Source organism: Pseudonaja textilis, chromosome 6 (genome assembly GCF_049901715.1).
Source record: "Pseudonaja textilis isolate UNSWEBS1 chromosome 6, rPseTex1.2, whole genome shotgun sequence".
NCBI classification, from domain to species: Eukaryota; Metazoa; Chordata; class Lepidosauria; order Squamata; family Elapidae; genus Pseudonaja; species Pseudonaja textilis.
Window position 1 is genome coordinate 6,371,568 of NC_141995.1, and position 20,842 is coordinate 6,392,409.

A 20,842-nucleotide genomic window follows, 5' to 3' on the forward strand; every position below is an offset into this window, starting at 1 on the left:
GACGACGGTCCTGCATCTGATGCAGAGATGGGGCCAGGACCATCTGGGAGTTGGGGTGCTGCCTTTGGAGTCTGGCAGCAGCGAGGCAGAGGACCCAGGGGAGCCTGATCCCAGTGCGCGTGTGCGCAGAGCTGCTAGAAGGCGAGAGCAGCTGAAACAAAAGGGGCAACTCAGGAGTAAGGCTGGGAGGTGATTGCCCCTCCCATAAGGGATAAAAGTCAGGCCTCAATGACGAAACCTTTGCAGGAAGTAAAATAGTTTGTTCTGTTCCGATTAATCCTTGAAGCTCTGTGTGGACTTTGTACTTCGGCTGGGGTTTTTTATAGTTCATTCGGCACTTAAGTTGTTGGCAGCAATTCAAAGGAGAGAAAGGTGGGTGCTTATCTCAAGGGACTGTTTGGGACTCATTACAGGCTGGGAATGCACATAATTCCCAGTGCTGAAATAAAACAAGAGTTGTTTTAACGAAGCGTGTGCTTAATTACGGTCTTGGGAAGCCTTGGTCAGAACAGAAACCTGGAAATCAAGGCAGGGTCAGGATTGCAGCCTCTTTTACCCCCTACACCCAGTCCAGCTGTTGGGATGCTCTTTATCCTGAAGCTTTCATGCCCAAACCTGGACACGTTGACCCCCTTTGGCCTCCGGACACCAAGAGGAGCGGCTTGAGAAAGGCTCTGCTGGTTGTCTTAGGATCACAGGATAACAGAGTTGGAAACGACGGAGGTCGTCTAGTCCAGGGGTGTCCAACCTTGGCAACTTTAAGACTTGTGGACTTCAACTCCCAGAATTCCTCAGCCAGCTGGCTGAGGAATTCTGGGAGTTGAAGTCCACAAGTCTTAAAGTTGCCAAGGTTGGACACCCCTGGTCTAGTCCAACCCGCTGCTTGAGCAGGAGAGTCTATTCCAAATATTAGCCTCTACCTAGGATCAAACTCACAGCCTCCTGATTGTGAGGTGAGAAGTCTACCTCTAGGCCACCGGAGTTGCTCTCCGGCCTGAAGGAGGAAAACGAGAAGCAAAAGTAGAGGGGGAAAAAAGGAAAACAGCATGGAAGGGATCCAGCAAGGCTGCAGTGGAGTCCTGGATCAGCCCCTCTGCCCCTTGTTCACCTGGTGACAGGCTGCCCAACCCGCTGCTACCCACCTGGTGTGGAGAGCGTCAGAGAGCGGCCAGAGCTCCCATCTGGCCGTAATAGACCCCAAAGTTGGCAACTTGAAGATTTGTGGACTTTTAACTCCCAGAATTCCTCAGCCAGTCATGTTAGTTCAGGAATTCTGGGAGTTGAAGTCCATAAGTCTTTTTTTGGGGTGGTGGTGGTGGTAAACTTTATTGGTTTTTAAAAACAAACAAACAAAACATAAAAACATCAAACTTTCTTCCATAGGTATACAAGCAGTGTGCTGGTTGGTTTACAAATTATTTTGTGCATCCATTTCTTAGTCTTCAGTCACAGTTACATTGCATAATAGCTCATATCATCAATCAAAAATTGAATACCCTAGTATTATTAATCAATCATTTGGCTATAGTTTATTCATTCATATTTTATGAGATAAGCATAGTTTACTTAGTTTATTTTATAACAATTCATATTATCCTCCCAAATCTATCCTAAAAGCATTTTGTAGATATAATAAAAAAGTACATCTTTATTATTTTCTAAAAATCTACATATTTCATTACTGTATTTTATTACCTAACCATTGATAGAAAAGGTCCCAAATTTTATGAAATTGTTTATCCTCTTGTTCTCTAATTTCAAATGTCAATCTGCTCATTTCACCACATTCCAATATTTTCTTAATGATTTCCTCCTGCAATGGTATTTTTTCATTTTTCCAGTTTTTAGCAAATACAATCCTAGCCGCTGTTAATACATTTACAATCAAGTATTTCAAATCTTTGCTATATGCATCAGGTAAAATTCCCAGTAAAAATATCTCTGGTTTCAAATCTATATGGGGTTTTTTGTCATTTTTTCCAACCACCTGTGGATTTTAGTCCAGTATTTACTAGCGTCGAAGTTCGTAAGTCTTAAACTTGCCAAGTTTGGAGACCTCTGGTTTAATGTATTGCCCCAGACCCAGAAATGGGGTTAATCCCACTGGGCAAGTCCTTCAAAGGGGGAACCTGCCCTCCCCCCAAACCCTGCCAGACCTTCCTGGGTGTCAGGCAAGGAAAGGAAGCACCTGGGAGGGAAGAGCTGGGCTCGCCCACACCGCTCAGGGAGGTACAGGGAACGTGGCTGCACCTTCCCTCTCGGACTGTGCCGAGCTGGGAAAGCTCCTCCAGTTGGGAAACATCTGGGCCCAGGGCTGGGGGTGGGGGAAGGACAGGCCTGCCACAACTTGATCTTGTCTGCCTCACACCAGAGGGGAACAACGAGGAAAAAAAGGGTGCTGCTTTCTGGGTGGTTTCCTCCCAGTCTTTGTGGGGGTGGGGGAGAACCTGTCCACTGCTGCAGCCTGACTAGGGTATGTGGGGGTGGGGATGTGTCCCTGGTGGAGAAAACGGAGCCAGGATTGGCCAGGGCTGAGGTCTCCAGTGCTCCTCCTGCGCCCAATCTGATGTTTCAAATGGAATCCTCTGGGGTTCTGATCCACTCAGGCAAGGGTCAGCCTCAAGCAGGATCCTTGTTTCTCAGGATACTCCTGAGGCAGGCACTATAGACACACACACACACACACACACACACACACACACACACACACACACACCAGCAGCAGCAGAAGGGGCACATTTTGCCAGGCCAAAGAGAGCAGTCCACTGAGAAGGCCTCCCGGGAGCACAGAGACAATCTTGCTCCTCTTGAGCAATGAGGCTTTGTGTCAGGATGGCCGCTGTGTGAGGGTGCCTATTACAAGCTAGAATAGAATAGAACAGAACAGAACAGAACATAGAATAGAATAGAATAGAAATAGAACAGAACATAGAATAGAATAGAATATAGAATATAGAATAGAATAGAATAGAATAGAATAGAATAGAATAGAATAGAATAGAATAGAATGCAACGCAACGCAACGCAACGCAACGCAATAGAAGCAAAGCTGGCTGAGGAATTCTGGGAATTGAAGTCCACAAGTCTTAAAGTTGCCAAGGGTAGAGGCTCTGGAACTGAAGCAGGCTGGTACTTCTTCATCCTCACAAGAGGGCTGTCTGGTTGGGGAGGGGCAGAGACCACCTTTGTGGCTCAGATTAAAAAGGGCAGAATGGTTACCCAGTGGCCTTCCTCTCACGAAGAGAAAGGTGCCCTGCACAGAGGCCAAACACCGGCCCTTTCTCAGCAGCAGAAGGAACTGGCTCCTCTTAAACCTGCTCACCGATTCCTGTGACTGTCCACGAGGGCAGCTATCCTGGCTTGGACCCCTCTTGGCCAAGCACCCTCACCCAGGCCCTTTCATGCCCCCCTCCCCCGCTCTCCAGCTGCTTATACCCTTCTGCACTGCCTTGATCCATTGTGCGGTTCATAACACGCCTGCTTTGTATTCTAGGGTGCCGGGCCTCAGACAATCCAGCTGGGGGCTTCACCAGCTGGGGAACGGGGAGGGCACTTCAGAGCACAAAGCCCAGACTTCAGGAAGTTGGGATTCTGCTTGTTTTAACATGCATTTTTTACTTGGCAGGGAAATGACTCTGGGGCTGCCTCTTTTGCATCGGGGCATGTTGCAAGTAAAACACTGAAGTCAAAAGAGATCGTAAAAACAGATCGTGCGTCTCTTCTCCGTCTTTCCACGTCTGTTCGGACTAATCTTCTACAATCTAGAATTCTTTTCTAACTAGGTAAGCAAGAAAGGCTCCTGGTTTCCCCTTTGTGCATGCCTACCTTGACAGTGCCCAAGGAAAAGGCAGGTGTAGCTGCTTGCCACGTAGCGCCGGAATCTGTCTACTCCAACCCTACTACTATGGGAACGAATGGGCGAACAACCTTATAGCAGTCAGTTATGAATAAAACATATCTACATCAAAACACAAAAAGAGTTTCTGTAAGATGATAAAACAAGACAACTCCAAGTAGAAAAATAGCCAAAACCTGTTAAGAATCAAAAAATGATTGAATGATAAGATGCTGGATCTATAAAATGCTTGATTTACTGAAATGCGTAGGTCCTTAAATACTATTTTAATGTATCAGCGTTTTAATATTCTACTAGATTTTTAAAAGGTGAAGGCCTGGAATACTTCACGATTAAGACCTGTTAATTGAGAAGATCTGTACCATTTCAATATATTTATTACATATTATTACATTGTTGATAAACACCTTCTTAAAATCCTAGAATCTTGCTATCTTGGTCCTCTGTATTCAACATGCCATTAGTATGCTTTCTGTTTGCCAGGTGATTTTTGAATCCTTATTTTCAAGAAAATATTTTAGACGGATGCTGTTGTGGTTCACTGGCAGCCTGTGCAGACGGCAGCGGAATCGGACAGTGGGGAAGAACGGGGACCAGTCCGGGAGTCTGGAGAGGACTCAGACGAAGGTCCTGCATCCGATGCAGAGATGGGGCCAGGACCACCTGGGAGCCTCCGGAGTTTGGCAGCAGTGAGGCTGAGGAACAAGGGGAGCCTGTTCCCAGTGCGCACGTGCACAGAGCTGCTAGAAGGCAAGAGCAGCTAAGACAAAAGGGGCGACTCAGGAATAAGGCTTGGAGCTGATTGCCCCTCCCATAAGTTATAAAGGACAGGCAAAGGTGAAGAAACCTTTGCAGGAAGCAAAGTCGTTTGCTCTGATCAATTAATCCCCTTCTCCCTGCCTGCCTATCAATGCCAGCAGGACCACGTCTCGTGGCAGAAAATTGCACTCTAGCCAAACATGATGGGATTCTCACCTAAGCACTGGCCTCCCCTTGGGCAGGCCTGCATCCAGGCAGTGCCACGTTAGGTGCCCTCTCGGTAAGCTCAGGCAGAGACATCAGAGTTCATAAAGAAATTGGGCTGGAGGAACTGCCTGCAGGGCTCAGAGACAGGATTATTGCAAGGCGCAGATTTGGGGAAGGCTACCATAAAATTTCTGCTGCGTTGAGGGTTCCTAAGAGCACAGTGGCCTCCGTAATTCTTAAATAGAAGAAGTTTGGCGCAACCAAGAACCGGTCACCCAGTCAAACTGAGCAATCAGGGGAGAAGGGCCTTAGTAAGAGAAGTGACCAAGAATCCGATGGTCACTCTGACTGAGCTCCAGAGATTCTGTGTGGAGATGGGACAGAAGGACAACCATCACTGCAGCCCTCCACCAATCTGGGCTTTGTGGCAGAGTGGTTAGAAGGAAGCCTCCCCTCGGTGCAAAATATATGAAAGGCCGCTTGAATTTTGCAAAAAAAGCACTTGAAGGACTCAAGACTACGAAGATGATGAAACCAAGATTGAACTGTTTGGCCTCAATTCTAAACAATGTCTTGAGGAAACCAGGCGCTGCTCGTCACCTGCCAATGTCATCCTAACAGTGAAGTGTGGTGGTGGCAGCATCACACTGTGCGGGTGTTTTTTCAGCTGCAGGGGCTGGTAGACTGGTCAGGGTTGAGGGAAAGCTGAATGGAGCAAAGGACAGGCATAGCCTCAATGAAAACCTGTCCCCCAGAGCTGAGGATCTCAGAGTGAGCCAAAGGGTCACTTCTGAATATGACAACGATCGTAAGCATACAGCCAAGACAGCCCAGGAGTGGCTTAGGGACAACTGTGAATGTCCTGGAGTGGCCCAGCCAGAGCCCCCCGTGGCTTGAACCCTACCGAACATCTCTGGAGGGACCTGAAAATGGCTGTCCACCAAGAGTCACCATCCAATCTGACTGAGAGGATTTGCAAGGAAGAAGGGAAGATAATCCCCCAATCCAGGGCTGCAAAGCTTGTCGCATCCAACCCAAAAAGATTCAAGGCTGTAATTTCTGCCAAGATTCTTCAACAAAGTCCAGCAGAGATTATACGACCTGAGACTTCTCGGGAAAACAACAACTGAATGAAAAACTGCTGGTGACCTTCTATCGTGGCACCATAGAGAGTATCTTAACTTACTGCACCTGTGGATGGTTTGCCAATTGCACAGGGGCAGATAGGAAAGAGCTCCAGACCAGGGGTCTCCAACCTTGGCAACTTTAAGACTTGTGGACTACAATTCCCAGAGGATCATGGGTTGCTCTCTCTCCTCTTTGGAAGAGCTTTATCGCTCCCGCTGCCTTAAGAAAGTTCAAAAGATCCATCTCATCCTGGACACCCTTTTTTGAACTATTACCATCTGGCAGATGGTACAGAATAATAAAAACAAGGGCAAATAGGCTGAAAAACAGCTTCTATCCCAGGGCAGTAGCTCTGTTGGATTCTACTGTATAGTGCAATATTAATGCAATATCAGGAATTTTCAATTCAATGTATACAATGTGAAGGATGTGTGTTTGTGTATTTTCATAGTCATCATGTACACTGAAGATGGTATTTAATTTCATTGTACGAGGTGCAATGCCAATAAAGTAAACTAAAGTAACTGAGCGAAGGGTCCGAATACTTATGCCAATGTGATATTTCAGGTGGGTTTTTTCTTCTTCTTTTTAATAAACTTTACAGACATTTCAAAAATTCTGTTTTCACTTTGTCATTATAGGGTACCGAGTGTAGATCAACAAGGGGGAAAAACTGAATTTCCACGACTGTAGAATCAGGGTTCAGGGTAACGAGATTGACGGAAGTGAATATTTGCACCCCCCTGAGTGCAATGTATATTGTGCTCTTCTTGCATTGGAAATGGACCGAAGGGGCGATGGACCTTTTGCACCTCCCAAAAGGGATGTTCAAAAGGAACGAGTCTGATTAGACAGAAGAAGCCTGTCAAGTAGATAAGGGGCCCTCCAGAGCACAAAGTCCTTAGAGCTGAGTTGTTTACGCCAGAGGTCTCCAACCTTGGCAACGTTAAGACTGATGGACTTCAACTCCCAGAATTCTCCAGCCAGCACAGTTGGCTGGAGAATTCTGGGAGTTGAAGTCCACCAGTCTTAACGTTGCCAAGGTTGGAGACTCCTACTCTATGCAGGCCTAACTGGGGGAAACGGGCGCCGAGAGGCTCAACAGCCGGAGGACCAAGGCGCGGCCCTCGGAGAAGCGCCTAGTGGGGACGAGGAGCCGGCAGCTGTTTCTGGGGGCCGATTTCCTGCCCCCCCCCGGGAGCCCCGCTGTCCTGCTAGAGGACGGGAAAGATTCACACTCCCCCTCTCCGCCCCGTGCAGAAGCCACGGACGCTGCGCGGTTGCTCGCTTCGGTCCCTCACCGGCCGCCGTCTCGATCGGCGTTTTCCGGCGATTCCAGGCTTCGACTCCCGAGGCTCGCTGGGAATTCTGGGAGTTGAAGGCCAACCCAACTTGAAGTGGCCGGAGCTGCGAAGCTGAGGGAGCTGCCCCGCGGGGGCCTCCCCATCAGAAGCCGCTGGCCCAGCGTCTTCACGGGCTGAAGCGAACCCGCCCGCCCCGACCACTCGCCAGCCGCAGCCGAGGGCCACTGAGGCGCCTGCGCCGTGCCTCTCCTTTGCCTTCCGTCCTGGTGGGCGGGGCCGTCTGCCGGGGAACTTCCGGCTCCGGTTCCTTCCGGCCGGCCGCTTCCGGCGGGAAGGAGAACGGCGGCGCTCCCGCCGGCGGCCCAGGATGAGCAAGGCGTGGCGTCGCGCGGAGGCCCCGGGCAGCGGGATGGAAGGCGGCCGGCGGGGTAAGCGGGACCCGGCGGGGCGGTCGGTCGGGGGCGGCGCTGCCTGGCGGGGACCTGAGCGGCTCGTTCTTGGCAGGCGAGGCGGAGGCGGCGGCAGATCCCCTCGGGCACGGCGCCCACAAGAAGAAGCACAAGAAGCACAAGAAGAAGCACAAGAAGCGGCACCACCGGGAGGAGCCCGGCCTGGACCAGGCGGCCGCCCTGCCCAAGCCGCAGCTGAAGCTCAAGATCAAGCTGGGCGGCCAGATCCTGGGCACCAAGAGGTAGGCTGGCGGGCGGGCGCTGGGCTCCCCTGGTGCCCGGCTGGAGACGGCCGCCACGTCCCGGTCGGTGGCCGGGGGACTGAGGGAGGGAGGGACCCCGCGGGGCTGAGCCAAGCGGCCGCTTCTGAAGCCTCACCTGCTCTTCTTCCTGCAGTGTCCCAACCTTCAGCGTGATCCCCGAGAGGCCCCGGTCCCCCTCCCCATTGATGGGGGCAAACGACGACGAGGAGCCCATGGAAGGCGTGCCCATCGAGCAGTACCGGGCATGGCTGGGTGAGTGGCACCGGCTCTGAAAAATTCTCCTTTGGGTGGGAAAAGAGCACAAGCAGCAGCTCCCTTCTTTCCCTCCAGCCACCCAGTTTTGGGGCTCCCTGCTCAGTGAGCGGCTGGGCCCTGTCCTTTTCCCAGCCTCCCCTGCCTGGCTCTCACAGGCCTGAGCAGTAAGCAGTATTTAAGAACCTCCCTTTGGGTGGGCCCATGGTCCCTTCGATGTTAAAAAGTCTGTTTTTAGGGCTGCGAAGAGAGATTGCTTAGCCAAACCAGCTCTTCCCATTTACTCTGGAGAGGCGCCAGACAAGCTTCCAGGTCTAACCCCAGTCACACAATTGTTTCCCTCTCTTATCCTAGCAGGTGCCCAAGACCTGCTAGAACAGGGGTCTTCAAACTTGACAGCTTTAAGACTTGTGGACTTCCACTCCCAGAATTCCTCCTCCAGTCATGTTAGCTCAGGAATTCTGGGAGTTGAAATCCACAAGTCTTAAAGCTGTCAAGTTTGAAGATCCTTGAGCTAGGATGTGGCCATTGTTTGCTAACACCTAAAACCAATCAACTTTGAGGGTTGAAAGGGGCGGGGAGAGAGATTGAAGGGCTATACAATTTGCCCAATGAAAACAACCCCTTTTAGAGTAGAATTCCAGAGGATGTTATTGCTCATTGCAGCTGATTGACGATGAATCACTGATGCTGTTACTTTCTTAATAAACTTTCTCAAAGGTTTGCTGGCATCTCCTTGTTCTTTGGAGGTCATCCCGCAAATTCTGAATTGGATGCCAACATGCAAATTAGCATCAACAAAGGAGATGTTCCACTTCCCTGGCCAGACTCAAGGCGAATCCTCTTCTCTCCGCAGATGAAGACAGCAACCTGGAGCCGTCCCCGTTGCCAGAACTTGATCCAGAAATGGTCTTCCCAGCACGTGAGGAAGAAGAGGAGCAGCGGTGGCTGGATGCCCTGGAGCGGGGGGAGCTGGATGACAATGGGGAATTGAAAAAAGAGGTGGACGAGTCCCTGCTCACTGCCCGGCAGGTGGGGAAACTAGGCCTAATGCAGGGATTTCTTGTAGACCACTGGCAACGAAGTGACCCTTTATCCAGGGTAGCTTTACTCTGCTGCATGTCCCCCTCTGCCTCCTAGCAGCCAGGCAGGTGGCTTTTCTTCAGCCAAGCCAGGTGGGAAGTCAAGCCTCCTTCCTTCTAAACTTCAGAACCTTCCTGTCCACATTTGATCTATAACACCCCCTCCGCAGCCCCACGATCCTAGTTGCTGATTCTAAGAGCAGAGAGGGCGTCCAATCTGGGTTGGGACCAGAGAGGAGGATGTAGGGTCAGTAGCCAAGGAGGACCTCTACTGTCTCAAGATGGCTTTGGGGAGGCCCTTTGTCGGGATGGCATAATTTCTCTGGTGCCTCCTGGCTGCTGGTGGTGCCACAAGGCACCGAGGCTTTCCCCTTGCCTCTGCATCTAGAAGGGTGTTGTCAGCCGTCCCTTCTCCTCTTCCTGTCCGCAGAAAGCCCTCTTGCACAAGCAGCAGAGTCAGCCCTTGCTGGAGCTGCCCATGGGATACAAGGCCAAGGAGCTGACAGAGGAGATGCTGGTGAAGCGAGAAGAACGGGCTCGTAAGCGGCGGCTCCAGGCTGCCAAAAAGGCCGAGGAGAACAAGAATCAAACCATCGAGCGCCTCACCAAGACCAGCAAGGCCAAAGTGAAGACGCTGCGTGAGCGCAAGGCCAAAAGCACAGCAGTCCCCACCGTGAGCTACCGCAGTGCTGCCTCTGGGGTCACCATCTCCTTCCCGCCTGGGACTTCCCTGCCTGTGTTGCCCTCCCTCCCGAGGGTAGTGCCGCCCACCATGCCGTGTGGGGTCATTGGCTGCCCCAACCTCAAGCGGTACTCCTGTTCCCGCACTGGGACCCCCCTTTGTAGCCTGGATTGTTACAAAAAGAACCTGCTGCTTCAGGAGGTGCCAGCATAGTCACACGGGTGGATAGTCGGTACCCAGCGGTCACCCTGAAGGCCTCTGTGGTCTGGAAGAGGCGTGCCAGCCCTGTTCCCAGGTGTCTGAGGTGGGTGTCCAAACAGCCTTGGGATCTGTTCAGCAGCAGTGGCTGGTTCAGCAAGAAGCACATCTCTGGCTGTGTACAGTGCGAGCCCCTTGGACATCTCTTGCTGCAGCGACGGTGTGGAAAATGGAAGGTTCCCCCTGCATGGGGAGGAGAGGGCAGGACCATTGTGTGTGTGTTTGTGTGTGTAGATGGGAGATGGTGGCATTGTTTCTTGCCTTTCTGGGGGCTGCTGCTTCTCAAGACGGATGAAAGCAGTAGTACCCTTTTTCATTTGTACAGGATGCAGAGAAAAGTGGCTGGTTGCAGGTCTTCTCTAAGTCAGGCAGCCTGCAGGAAAATTGATTTATTGTCGACATTAAAGATACCCTGAAACTAACTTGACAAGCCCAGATGGCCGCCTGGTTCCTTCCTCAGTTTTTCCTACTGACAGGGAGCTCTCCAAGGAGAAGCTGGGAAGATTCAGAGGAGATTTTGGCAAGCGATTTCAGAGAAGATGGCCGTAGCTGCAGGGCCATCTACTTTCCTTTGATACTGCCCAGCCCCTTAGCCTAGGATCCCTGCGACTGGCCAGGATCTATGCATCCAGGTACTGGTTTCTGTCTTGTGAGGGGCTTTGGACAAGGACTCTCAGCCCTTTGGGTGCTGTTATGTCCTGGGTTGCCCGTGAAGATGCCAAAGAATGCTTATGGGGAAGGAAAGGTTGAGCTCGGGGTGCCCCATGTCAATCCACACCTTGAACTGTTGCCCAAAACTGGGGACAATGAAGCAATCCATGGGATTGAGAAGTGGGTCACCTGAAGTCCAATGACAACTGTTTATGCATTCTGACCAAAGGGCAGCTATGTGTGTGTGGGGGTTCAGGCTGAAACCGTGTCAGGTTTACTACATCTGCAACAGCACAACTTTGTCTCAATAGGTTTATGTGCCCCCCTGCAATGTGGTACCCTTATGGCTGGTGCTGCTGGCATAATTAGGTGCTCTGGTCAGAAGGGCTTTGTCCCAGCATCCTTGGGTGTGGATCGTGGCCATTCCTGGAACAAGAGACGGACGTTCAAGGCCCCTGGAGTGGTGGTGGCCTCACTTGCTCTTGAGCACCTTCTCCCTCTCTGGGAACCTCTACTGCAGGAACAGGAGCCCACCTTGCCACGCTGTTGGTCCGCTGCCCGTTGGTTTCCAAGAGCAATTTAAGGCAGGATTCTCCCCACTTTGGCAACTTTTTAAAGACTTGTGGACTTCAACTCCCAGAGTTCCTCAGCCAACTTTGCTGGGAAGTTGCCGAGGTTGGAGACCCCTGATTTAAAAGGCACTGCCAATCCCCATAATGCCCCGCGCTGCTTGAGGGAGAACTTGCTTGCTGGGACTGCTCGCCCACCAAGGCTGACAGGAGGCCCCCCAGCCAGAGGGCCGGAAGTGGTGCTAGACGGAAGTCTTGCTTTCTCCTTCCCATTACCGGCCCCCTGCGTCTTCCTCTTTTTTTTTTTAATTCGTCCCTTCCTATTGGTCCACAAAGAGGTCGCGCGGGTCAATCTTCCTGGCCCAGCCCAATTCGCGGAGACGGTTGAGTGGTGCTGGGGTGGGTGGGTGGGAATCAGCAGCCGCGGGGCGGGCCCTCCGCTTTGTCTGCTGTTGTTAGGGTCGAAGACGGCGCCTGATTGGCTGCCGGGCAAGGTCGCTGCGCAGCTGATTGGGGACCAGCCCCGCGGGAGAAACCCATTGGTGGCGGCGGCGGCGGGGGCGGGAGCCGCGCCGGGAGCTATGGCGGCGGCGGTGGCAGCATTGGCGGCGGCCACCTGGGGGCGAGGGGAGCGGGGAGGAGGCGGCGGCGGGGCGGGATGGAGGCGAGGCGGTGCCCGGGCCTGCCGTAGGGCCGCCATGGAAGCGCCGCGGCCGCCTCCGTCGGGCAGGGAGGCGCAGTCCGGGTGGGGCGCGGCGGCGCTGCTGGGCCGCGAGCGTCAGGTGAGGCGCAGCGGCGGCGGCGGCGGCGGGAGAGCGGGGAGGCGGGGCGGGCTGATGCTGCTGCTGTGTCCCGGCAGGCCCGCGAGCTCTGTCCCGGCGTGAGGAGCCAGCCGTACGTGTGCGAGACGGGCCACTGCTGCGGCGAGACCGGCTGCTGCATCTACTACTACGAGCTCTGGTGTAAGCGGGGCGGGGCGGGGCAGGGGCGGCGACGGCCTCCTCCTCCTCCTCCTCTGCTCCCGTCTCACCACCGCCCGTCTCCCCCCATCCCCTCCCCGCAGGGTTCTGGCTGCTCTGGACGGTCCTGATCCTGTTCAGCTGTTGCTGCGCCTACCGGCACCGCCGCGCCAAGTTGCGCCTGCAGCAGCAGCAGAGGCAGCGCGAGATCAACCTCATTGCCTACCACGGTGCCTGCAACTACCCGCCCTCCGCGGGGGAGCTCCGTAAGTGGCCTCCGCGCCCAGGAGGGGTGGGCCGAGCGACCCTCTCAGCCTGCCCCCAGGCCCGGCCCTGAGCTCCGCGCCTTTCTTTCCTTGCAGGGATGCTGGCTTCCTTCAAGCTGCCGGCCTACGAGGAGGTGGCCCGGCGCCCCGCCACCCCACCACCCCCCTACAGCGCCGCCGCCACCTCCGCCCTCCTCGGGGGCTCCAGCACCTTCACGCTGAGCGGCAGCTCCGAGAACTGCACCAGCTGCTCCTGCGAGTCCAGCTGCCTGACCTCCCCCGGCAGCACCTCCCTGTCGGCCACCGAGTCCAGCAGCCCCAGCGAAGCGGAGGCCGAGGAGGGTGGTGGTGGCGGAGGAGGAGGCCCCGCAGGGGACAGCTGGGAGCTCCCGGCCACTGCCACCAAGAGCGCCCTCTTCTCCTCTCACGACGTGGAGCTCTTCGAAAGCGACTTCCAGCGCCTCTCGGAGGAGGAGGAGGAGGAGCCCTATGCCCGGGAAGAAAACGCGCGGCACCGGCACCTGACGGGGGACTCCGGGATCGAGGTGGGCCGAGGCCAGGATGAGGAAGAAGCTGCGAGTGAGGAGGAGGGGACGACCCGTTTGCTTGGCAAAGGGGCGGCCTGCAGGCAGCAGGGGGAGCCCTCTGAAGGGGCCACCGAGGAACTGGCCTCCTCACCAACGTTGCCTGTCTGAACCGGGGCCTCTTGTGCTCGGCTGCCCCAGCCACCTGGAAGACTGAGCTGCCTTTTGTTCACTGCGGAGAATTGCGCCTTATCCTCACTTCCCTGCCCAGAGGGACAGACGGACACCTGCTTGATCCTCTCCTGCTCTGCCATTTCCGCTCCCTCCTTAGTGCTGCCTTGGGAGCTTTCTGGGGACAGGAACCCAGAGCCCTTGCTGGCAGAGAGGGGAGCTACGTGCTGGATCTTAACTGTAGTGATAGCTCTGTGTGTGTGTGTGGTTCCTGCTGTGCTCCAGCTTTGATGTAAGGCATGGCGTAGTAGGTGAAGCCCCTCCCCATTTCCAGGTTGCATTGGGGTTTGCTGGTTGCATGGAGAGATGGCTGTGGCCAACACCGATTCTGCCCTGGGAGCGGGGAGCTGGCCTTCCTGTTGGCCAGTGTCCTACAGGAGCCTGGTCGCACTGTGTGCTTCTTATTAAACAGACAAGGAAAATCCTGACTCTTGGAGGCCCTTTCCATTGCGCGGTGGGGGGGAGGGAACCAATGCAGTAGTTCCCAAACTTTCAGTCCACCCCCCCTTGGTGCTACACACTCATCCTCTGTGCCCCCCACCTGGGGGTGGGATTCAAATTTCTGGGGTATGACCTAATTTGAGGGTGTGGCTTGGTGATCACATGACTGGCTGGGTGTGGCTTGGTCACATGACCAGGTAGGTGTGGTTTGGTGGGTGTGGCCAGGTGACTGGCAAACCAAATACAAGTGGTCCTCACTTCATGGCCGGTTGTTTGGCAAGTGTTCTAATTTACAAGTGGCCTTCCCAGAGCTGCTTGACCCGTTTTTGGATTTTTGACAAACATGCGCGTGCACATACACACACACACACACTCCCAACCCTGCTGGAGCAGGTCATTGGACTAGAATCGGCAAAACATCTCTGATTAGATACTAGTAGTGAATAAAATCGAATCAGAGATGCTTTGCTGAATCTTGTTGATTTATTTGTATTTATTTTATGTTGCTGAATTGCATTGACGCGTGTCCCTTCTTGTGCACAGCCCAGCCTTTGTGATTGTTTGCAGCAAAAATTACCAGCTTTGCTCTACTTTTCAAACCTGCCGGCACTGCCATGTTCTAGGTGCCGGCCCCGCAGGTCCACCCCATTGAGCCCGCTGCACTGAATCGACCTGCCCAAGCAAGTCTGAGCGGAGCAGTGCACCAAGTCAATGGGGTGAGCCTGAGAGAAAGAGAGAGAAAGAAAAGAAAGGGAGAAAGAGAAGGAAAAAAAGAGAAAAAGGAAAGAAAGAAAAAGGGACAAAGAGAGGGGGAGATGGAAGGGACAGAAAGAGAAAGAAATGAGGGAGGAGAAAGATATCTATTCTAGTCCAATCACCTGCCCCAGTAGGGTTAGGAGGGAGTGTGTGTGTTCTTGTAATTTACCAGTATATTTTGGTTTTGCCTTCTTCAGAATTGGCACTATAATTCATTGGGGAAAAGTAATTTTTTTAGGATGGAGGTCTGGTCCAATGGATCCTGTTTAAAGCCTCAACAAAATGTGAGAGCTTCCTGATAGTCTTGACCATGTTTCGTCCACAAAACCTTTAATAGAAGCCAAAGATGTTTCAATGTGTAAAAGGGCCTCAGTCTAAGCTAGGCCACATTTCAATTGGATGCTTCAGGTCCCCCGACTGGCTTTGCTGTACTTTCCTGATGTGCCTTGGAGCTGGCGCCTTGAACATGGATGGATGGAGAGAGACAGATAGGTAGGTAGATATATTGATAGGTAGGCAGGAAGACAGAGAGACAGACAGACCTTTTGGATGGATAGATGGATATATTGGTAGGTAAATATTGGTAGGTAGATATATACATCAATCCATCTATCTTCCTACCTGCCTACTTAACAATATATCTAGCTACCAATTTCTGTGGATGGGTAGGTAGGTAGGTAGGTAGACAGAGACCTTTTGGATGGATAGGTAGGTAGATAGGTAAGAAGGCTTTGACCACATGCCCAATATCCAGGATCCTGATCAACCGAGCCCACCCCTCTTTGTAGCTGCCGTGCCTGACAGCAAGTTCACAGGCTGCCCCTCCCACCAGGGATCAGCCTCCCAAGTGCCCCCCCCCCCGGCCCTCACGTCATAGAGGGCGGTGCTGTTCCCTGCTTCCTGGAGCCAGTACAGGGCAGGGCTGAGGAAGCCCAGGGCAGGCAGCGGTGCAGTGTTGGAAAAGTAGAGCAAAGGTGTGCCACCGCCGCTGTGTTCGAGGTCCCGGCCCCGCAGGCACATCTGGAAACATCAACTCCAGAGTCGGCACTTCAATGGGTGAACCTGCAGGGCCGCTTGGTGCCTCAAATGCCCCACCACCGCCTCTTAGCACCTCTCTGCCGGCCTCCTTGGGGATGCTAAGGGGTGGCAGTGGGGCAGCGCGTTGAACGCGGCCGCTGTGGCGCGTAACGTGCCACCGCTTCTGCATTGGAGGCACCAGCTCCGGAGTGGTGCTATAGTCAATGGGTGAACCTGCAGGGGCAGCGGCTCAAACGCCCCCCTGCCAGCCCCCTTGCCTCTTAGTGCCCCCCCCAAGGCATCCCACCGCCCCCCAAGGGGTGGTACCACTCACTTTGGGAACCACTAAACCAATGTAACATCCAGCCGCTGTGCAGATCTTCCTGCCAGGTTCACCCATCAAGTGAACCTGCTCTAAACTGGCCACGGAGGCATTCCTTTCACCTGGTGGGGGAAGCAGGCCATCGGCTTGAGCTGGGTTAAATGCGTCAGTCAGCACACCCTTGCCCTTGGCCCCAGTTTAAGCATCTTTGACATGGTCATCGGTTTAAACCTTCCCTTCTCTCAAGATGGGGCTTCTCCCTAGTCTTGCCTTTCCCCTCCTCTCAAGGTGCCAGCTAGACTGTGCCACAATCGGTGAGTTGCGCTTTATGCGCTTGAGAGATTCTGTGGAAGAGCGGCTTTTACACCGAAGGGGTTTTTATCTCCTTTGGTGGGGGTGGTAAAACACCCCCCAAATTTCTATAGGGCCCACCCCCCCTCCTGTCCAGCCGTCCAAAAACTAGGGATGCCTTTGCTGCCCAGGCTTCCAAAGCTTTTAAGCTTTTGGGCTTTATTTCAATAGAAAATTTCTTACATTCAGGCACCGCCCACCTCCCCGAGTTGAAGGCGAAGCAGGGCAGGGGGAAAGGTCAACGCCTGCGTCCCTTTGTCAGGATCCTGCGGCTGAGCCTCCCAGGGAGACAGGAGCATCAGCGGGCCAATCAGTATTCTTCGGCCATCATGAGCACAACCAGAGCTGACCAGCCCGTGAAGGGGTAGCACCCTTGCCCTCGGCCCGTGCTGTCGTTATACTGCTCCCAAACGTAGCCAGAGTGCAGGTACTGTCGGAGAACGTTGCCTACCACATTGGCGCGCAGCTCGTGGTACAGCCTGGTTACCTCCTCCCGGTAGGGCCCCTCCACTCGGCTGTAGTGGTGCAACGCCCGCACCGCGAGGTAGTTCATGTTGATCCAGATGGCTCCCCTCCAGTAAGGGGGGTCATGCTCCGTGTTGCGCTTGAGGTAGAAGGGGCTGCTGCGCGACAGGGAACGCAAGCCAAAGGGTGTCCACAGCTTCTGCTCGTTCTTCATGTCGGCCAAGAGGCTGCCCAGCTGCCGGGAATCGGGGGGCAGGAGCTGCAGCAGCAAGGGGAAGAGGCTCACGTAGCCGAGGGCCCCTCCCACAAACTGCAACCGCGGCATCTTGCGGACCACCCGTACCAGCCTTGGAATGGGCGGGGGCTGGCCAGGAGCGGGCCGAAGGTGCTCGCGCTCCAGGGCCACAGCCAGGGTGTGGTTGCCGTAGTCGGCAAAAGCACCCATTGTCTCCGACCAGTGGTGCCGCTCCAGCAGTTCACTGTCCGCCAGCCTCTCGGCCATGTGCGCGTAGTCGCTCCCTGGTTCTCCCACTCGCGTGGCCACCTCGGCCATCACAGCAGAGGCGACGGCCATCCAACAGCGCAAATCCAGGTGGCGCTCCTCCTCCGAGGGGTGGGAGGCCCTGGGATAGTCGTCCAGGCCAGAGGTCAAGGTTTTAGGATTCAGGAAAAGCTGAGTGTCCCGGTCCCGGCCACGCCATCGGAAGGTGTAGGGCAAGGCTCCCGCCTGCGTGCGATTGTACCAGTCATACCAACTTTGCAGGCGAGGATAAATGCGGCGGAGGTAATCCTGCTCCACTGCCCCTTGCCCAAGCAGCTGCTGCAGCACCAAGAAGAAAGTGGGGGGGTTGCCCGCCTGGCTGTGCTGCACCACAAACTCCGGGGGCACCTTTGCCAGGGCTTCGTCCCCCAGGATCTGCTCCCGCGGAATCCATCCCTCAGCGTTCATGAGGTCAAACCAGTGAGCCATCACCTCCTGGCTCAGGGCCGGGTCCCAGCGGGCCAGGAGGAGCTGGTGGAAGCCTTCATCCCACAGGAAGCCCCGGGGAAAGAAGGAGCGGGAGGGCACGGCGGTGAAGAGAGCCCCCGCGGGGTACAGCTGGGGGACTTCCGTGTGCGGGGACTGCACCAGCGAGCGCCCATAGAAGTAGCCCATCCCACCCAGCATGTTGCTGAGAAGAGCCCGGGCGAAGTGCTGCTCCTGGCTAGAGAAGCCCTTGCGGGAGAGGCCAAAGGTCTCCTCAAAGCGCCGCTTGAAGGTGGCCGCGTGTTTGTCCAGCTCTCGCGTCAGCGTGTCTGCCAGGAGCCGGTCTGGGCGGTCAGGCACGCTGCCTGACTCAAAAGCCACTTCCACACGGCAGGGCACAGCCACCGTCACCTGGTGGACTAGGAGCTGGCTGCGTAACTCTCTGTCCCCAGCTCGGCCGTGGTAGACGTCCACGCCAAAGTAGTGGCGCTTGGGAAGCCCAGGGGGAGCGTAGGAAAACCGCGGGGTCAGGCTCGATTTCACCACGTCAGTCAGGTGATGCAGCCCTTCTGCCATCGCCTGCAGGTGATTGTACCTAGCGGGAGAGAGAAGGGTGTGGGAAACCTGTGTGCCAGACTCTGCCCCCTCGCTTCCTGAGTGGCAGTGTTCCCATACCTGGCATAAAGCGGGGTGCCGGACTCCGTGGTGGGTGGCTGGAAGGTCACAGTGAAGTTCCCCAGTTCTTCCGTCCATCCTCTTAGCAAGGCCAGCCGACTCTTTTCCTCTATCACAGGCTGCAGCGTTCCTTGCCCATCGGTGGCCACGTAGAAAAAGAGAGAAACGAAGGGGGGCTTGGGCTGCGTCCTCTAAATGCGCAAAGATGACACAAGGAAACAAGACAACACCCGTTAATGTCTGGCTTCCCTACAGCTGTGGTTGTAACTGGACCGCAGAGAGAGGAAGAGGAAGGGAGGGAGAGAGGGAGGGAGGGAGAGAAAGAGAAAACAGCCTTTATTTGCTTCTTTTTGTCACAATGAGGACAAAACTGGAGAGGCGGGGACAGAATCGGAGGTCACACAAAACCCTTTCCAGTCCCCAGAGGCTGCAAGCTGAACTTCCAAACTTGACCTGGCAGGGCAGCCACGTTGCTCAGCCAAGCAGCCTGAAGGCCACGCAACCCTCCTTGTCCCCACCAGTAAAGAAGTGGAACAGATGCACCATCACGAGAAACAAGTTTCACTAAGGCAGGGATGTCCAAACTTGGCCACGTTAAGACGCGTGGACTTCAACTCCCAGAATTCTCCAGCCAGCTTTGTCTTAAAGCGGCCACGTTCGGGGAGCCCTGGACTAAGGAAATCGGGGCCCGCTTTCTCCCCAACTCACTTCTGGGCGAACCGTCACCCTCCAGCTCCAGTCTCCGCCATGCTCCCCGCCGGGACGCTTCACCATCTCCGTCTGCAGGCTGAAGCCCAGGTCTTGGATCTCCTGCACCCCGAAATGGGCGCCGTCGTGAAGCAGCCAGCCGTAGCGAGGGAGGCCGTCGCTCTGCTCGCAGGTGTGCCGCAGCCGCACGTCCCCCTCCAGCTGCTGCAGCCACATCAACCCTGTTGCGGGAAGGACCCACACAACTGACGCCCGGCAGCAGCAAGCGGGGCGGGCAGCCGCTCGGAGGCCTCTCCCCAGCCTCCATCCCACCCCACCCCGCCACAGCCCCGGGCGGGCGACGCTCACTTACCGACCACCGGCGAGCGCGGGCTGCGCGTCTTCATGCCGAAGTAGACCTGGGGCCGGTAGGAGCCCCAGAAGCGGGCCGGCGCGGCGTCGGGGCCGGTGCTGCCCGGAGGGAGGGCGCGGGGCGCGGCGTGCGGGGCCACGAGGCGCGCGGCGGGCCCCCACCGGGCGTAAAAGCCCCAGCCGAGCGCCAACAGCAGCAGCACCACCGCCGGCAGCGCCAGCAGCGCCGGCCCCGCGCCCGACCCCGTCCGCTCCCGCCGCCCCCGGCCCCGCGCGGGACCCTCTCCTGCGCCCGCCCGCCCTCCGGGCCCGCCCGCCGCCGCCGCTCGCGCGCCATCCGTCCTCGTGCTCCCCGGCCGGGCGACCGGCCACCAACGTGTCCCGGGAGCCTTTCCCGGCAGGCCCCGCGCCGCCTTCAGCGCCCCGGGGCGCTCTGGGAAGGCGAGTACCTGCCGCTCGGGGCGTGGTCCCGCCCCCGCAGGGAAAGGGGTGGAGCTTATTTGTCCGCGCCTCCCCGCCCCTCAGTTGCGCAAGAGCGGGCCCGGCGGCTGTCCGCTTCAGGCCGGAGGAGCAACCGGCGCTCGAGACCGACAGCCGGCTGGCCCCAATGGGGGAAGAGCTGGGAAGGCGAGGCTGCGCCCGGGCACCCGCCTTAATCGGGAGCGAGGCGACTCCGCTTTGGGCTTGCAGGGCGGCGCCTCTCCTCCTCCGGCTGTTGCTTAGGAGGCGAAGGCGGCTTGTTCCGAGAGCGGCCCTGCCTTTCTTGAGCACGATCCTCCCCCGTTTTCTCCTCATGATGTAAAAAGAGGCGAATCTTATCGCCGCCTCTGACAAAGCGACTAAATCGGTCAACCAGGGAAATGACAAATTTGGAAGGGACCTTGGAGGTCCTCTAGTCCAACCCTCTGCTCAAGCAAGAGAACCATTTCGGACAAATGATAGCAGTCTTCCAATATTTAAGGAACCACAAAAAAGGAAGCCGACCTATTCTATGAAACAGCCGAGCACGGAAGAGAAAGCAACTGATGGAAATTAATCAAGGAGAAATTAGCAACTACCTGTGAAAACGATCAGTGGGACGACTTGCTTCCAGAAGCTGGGGCTTCTCCAACACTGGAGGGTTTTAAGAAGAGATTGGACCGAAATGGTATAAGGTCTCCTATTTGAGCAGGGAGTTGGATTGGACCTCAAAGGTCCTTTATTATTCTGTCAAAATCTCAAGTGGATAATACTGCTTTATATCACAATGGTGATAGTTCTGGTCACAATACAAAAAAACAAAGAGACCCGCAGGGTGCAGAGAAGAGCAAGGGAGATAACGGGTCTAGAGGCTAAATTGTATGAATGGT

The 20,842-nt window shown here is 55.3% G+C and overlaps 3 protein-coding genes across 3 annotated transcripts; 2 read left to right on the plus strand and 1 right to left on the minus strand.

The window, feature by feature from the left end:
* The first annotated feature begins 7,301 nt into the window (after positions 1–7,301).
* INO80B (INO80 complex subunit B) lies at positions 7,302–10,662 on the plus strand. The gene is made up of 5 exons (XM_026717200.2): positions 7,302–7,682; positions 7,759–7,945; positions 8,100–8,218; positions 9,075–9,250; positions 9,731–10,662. The coding sequence occupies exons 1-5, from the start codon at positions 7,622–7,624 to the stop codon at positions 10,193–10,195; spliced, it is 1,008 nt and encodes a 335-aa protein (XP_026572985.2). The 5' UTR covers positions 7,302–7,621; the 3' UTR covers positions 10,196–10,662.
* A 1,346-nt stretch (positions 10,663–12,008) lies between these two features.
* WBP1 (WW domain binding protein 1) lies at positions 12,009–13,868 on the plus strand. Its single transcript, XM_026717170.2, has 4 exons — positions 12,009–12,242; positions 12,320–12,422; positions 12,524–12,685; positions 12,782–13,868. Exons 1-4 carry the CDS (start codon positions 12,042–12,044, stop codon positions 13,378–13,380), a joined length of 1,065 nt encoding a protein of 354 aa, XP_026572955.2. The 5' UTR covers positions 12,009–12,041; the 3' UTR covers positions 13,381–13,868.
* Positions 13,869–16,446: 2,578 nt separating this feature from the next.
* MOGS (mannosyl-oligosaccharide glucosidase) lies at positions 16,447–19,899 on the minus strand. Its single transcript, XM_026717149.2, has 4 exons — positions 19,495–19,899; positions 19,143–19,363; positions 18,435–18,625; positions 16,447–18,354 (listed from the first exon to the last, which is right to left on the minus strand). The coding sequence occupies exons 1-4, from the start codon at positions 19,526–19,528 to the stop codon at positions 16,638–16,640; spliced, it is 2,163 nt and encodes a 720-aa protein (XP_026572934.2). The 5' UTR covers positions 19,529–19,899; the 3' UTR covers positions 16,447–16,637.
* Between the last annotated feature and the right edge of the window lie 943 nt (positions 19,900–20,842).

Excerpts from the sequence above, each read along its gene's own strand:
- INO80B (XM_026717200.2), top strand. The coding sequence starts at position 7,622 with ATGAGCAAGGCGTGGCGTCGCGCGGAGGCCCCGGGCAGCGGGATGGAA. Across the intron at positions 7,946-8,099 it reads CAGATCCTGGGCACCAAGAG|TGTCCCAACCTTCAGCGTGA; the intron begins GTAGGCTGGCGG and ends TTCTTCCTGCAG. Across the intron at positions 9,251-9,730 it reads CCCTGCTCACTGCCCGGCAG|AAAGCCCTCTTGCACAAGCA; the intron begins GTGGGGAAACTA and ends TCCTGTCCGCAG.
- WBP1 (XM_026717170.2), top strand. The coding sequence starts at position 12,042 with ATGGCGGCGGCGGTGGCAGCATTGGCGGCGGCCACCTGGGGGCGAGGG. Across the intron at positions 12,243-12,319 it reads TGCTGGGCCGCGAGCGTCAG|GCCCGCGAGCTCTGTCCCGG; the intron begins GTGAGGCGCAGC and ends GTGTCCCGGCAG. Across the intron at positions 12,423-12,523 it reads CTACTACTACGAGCTCTGGT|GGTTCTGGCTGCTCTGGACG; the intron begins GTAAGCGGGGCG and ends CCCTCCCCGCAG.
- MOGS (XM_026717149.2), bottom strand. The coding sequence starts at position 19,528 with ATGAAGACGCGCAGCCCGCGCTCGCCGGTGGTCG. Across the intron at positions 19,364-19,494 it reads CCCGCGCTCGCCGGTGGTCG|GGTTGATGTGGCTGCAGCAG; the intron begins GTAAGTGAGCGT and ends TTCCCGCAACAG. Across the intron at positions 18,626-19,142 it reads GGGTGACGGTTCGCCCAGAA|AGGACGCAGCCCAAGCCCCC; the intron begins GTGAGTTGGGGA and ends TTGCGCATTTAG.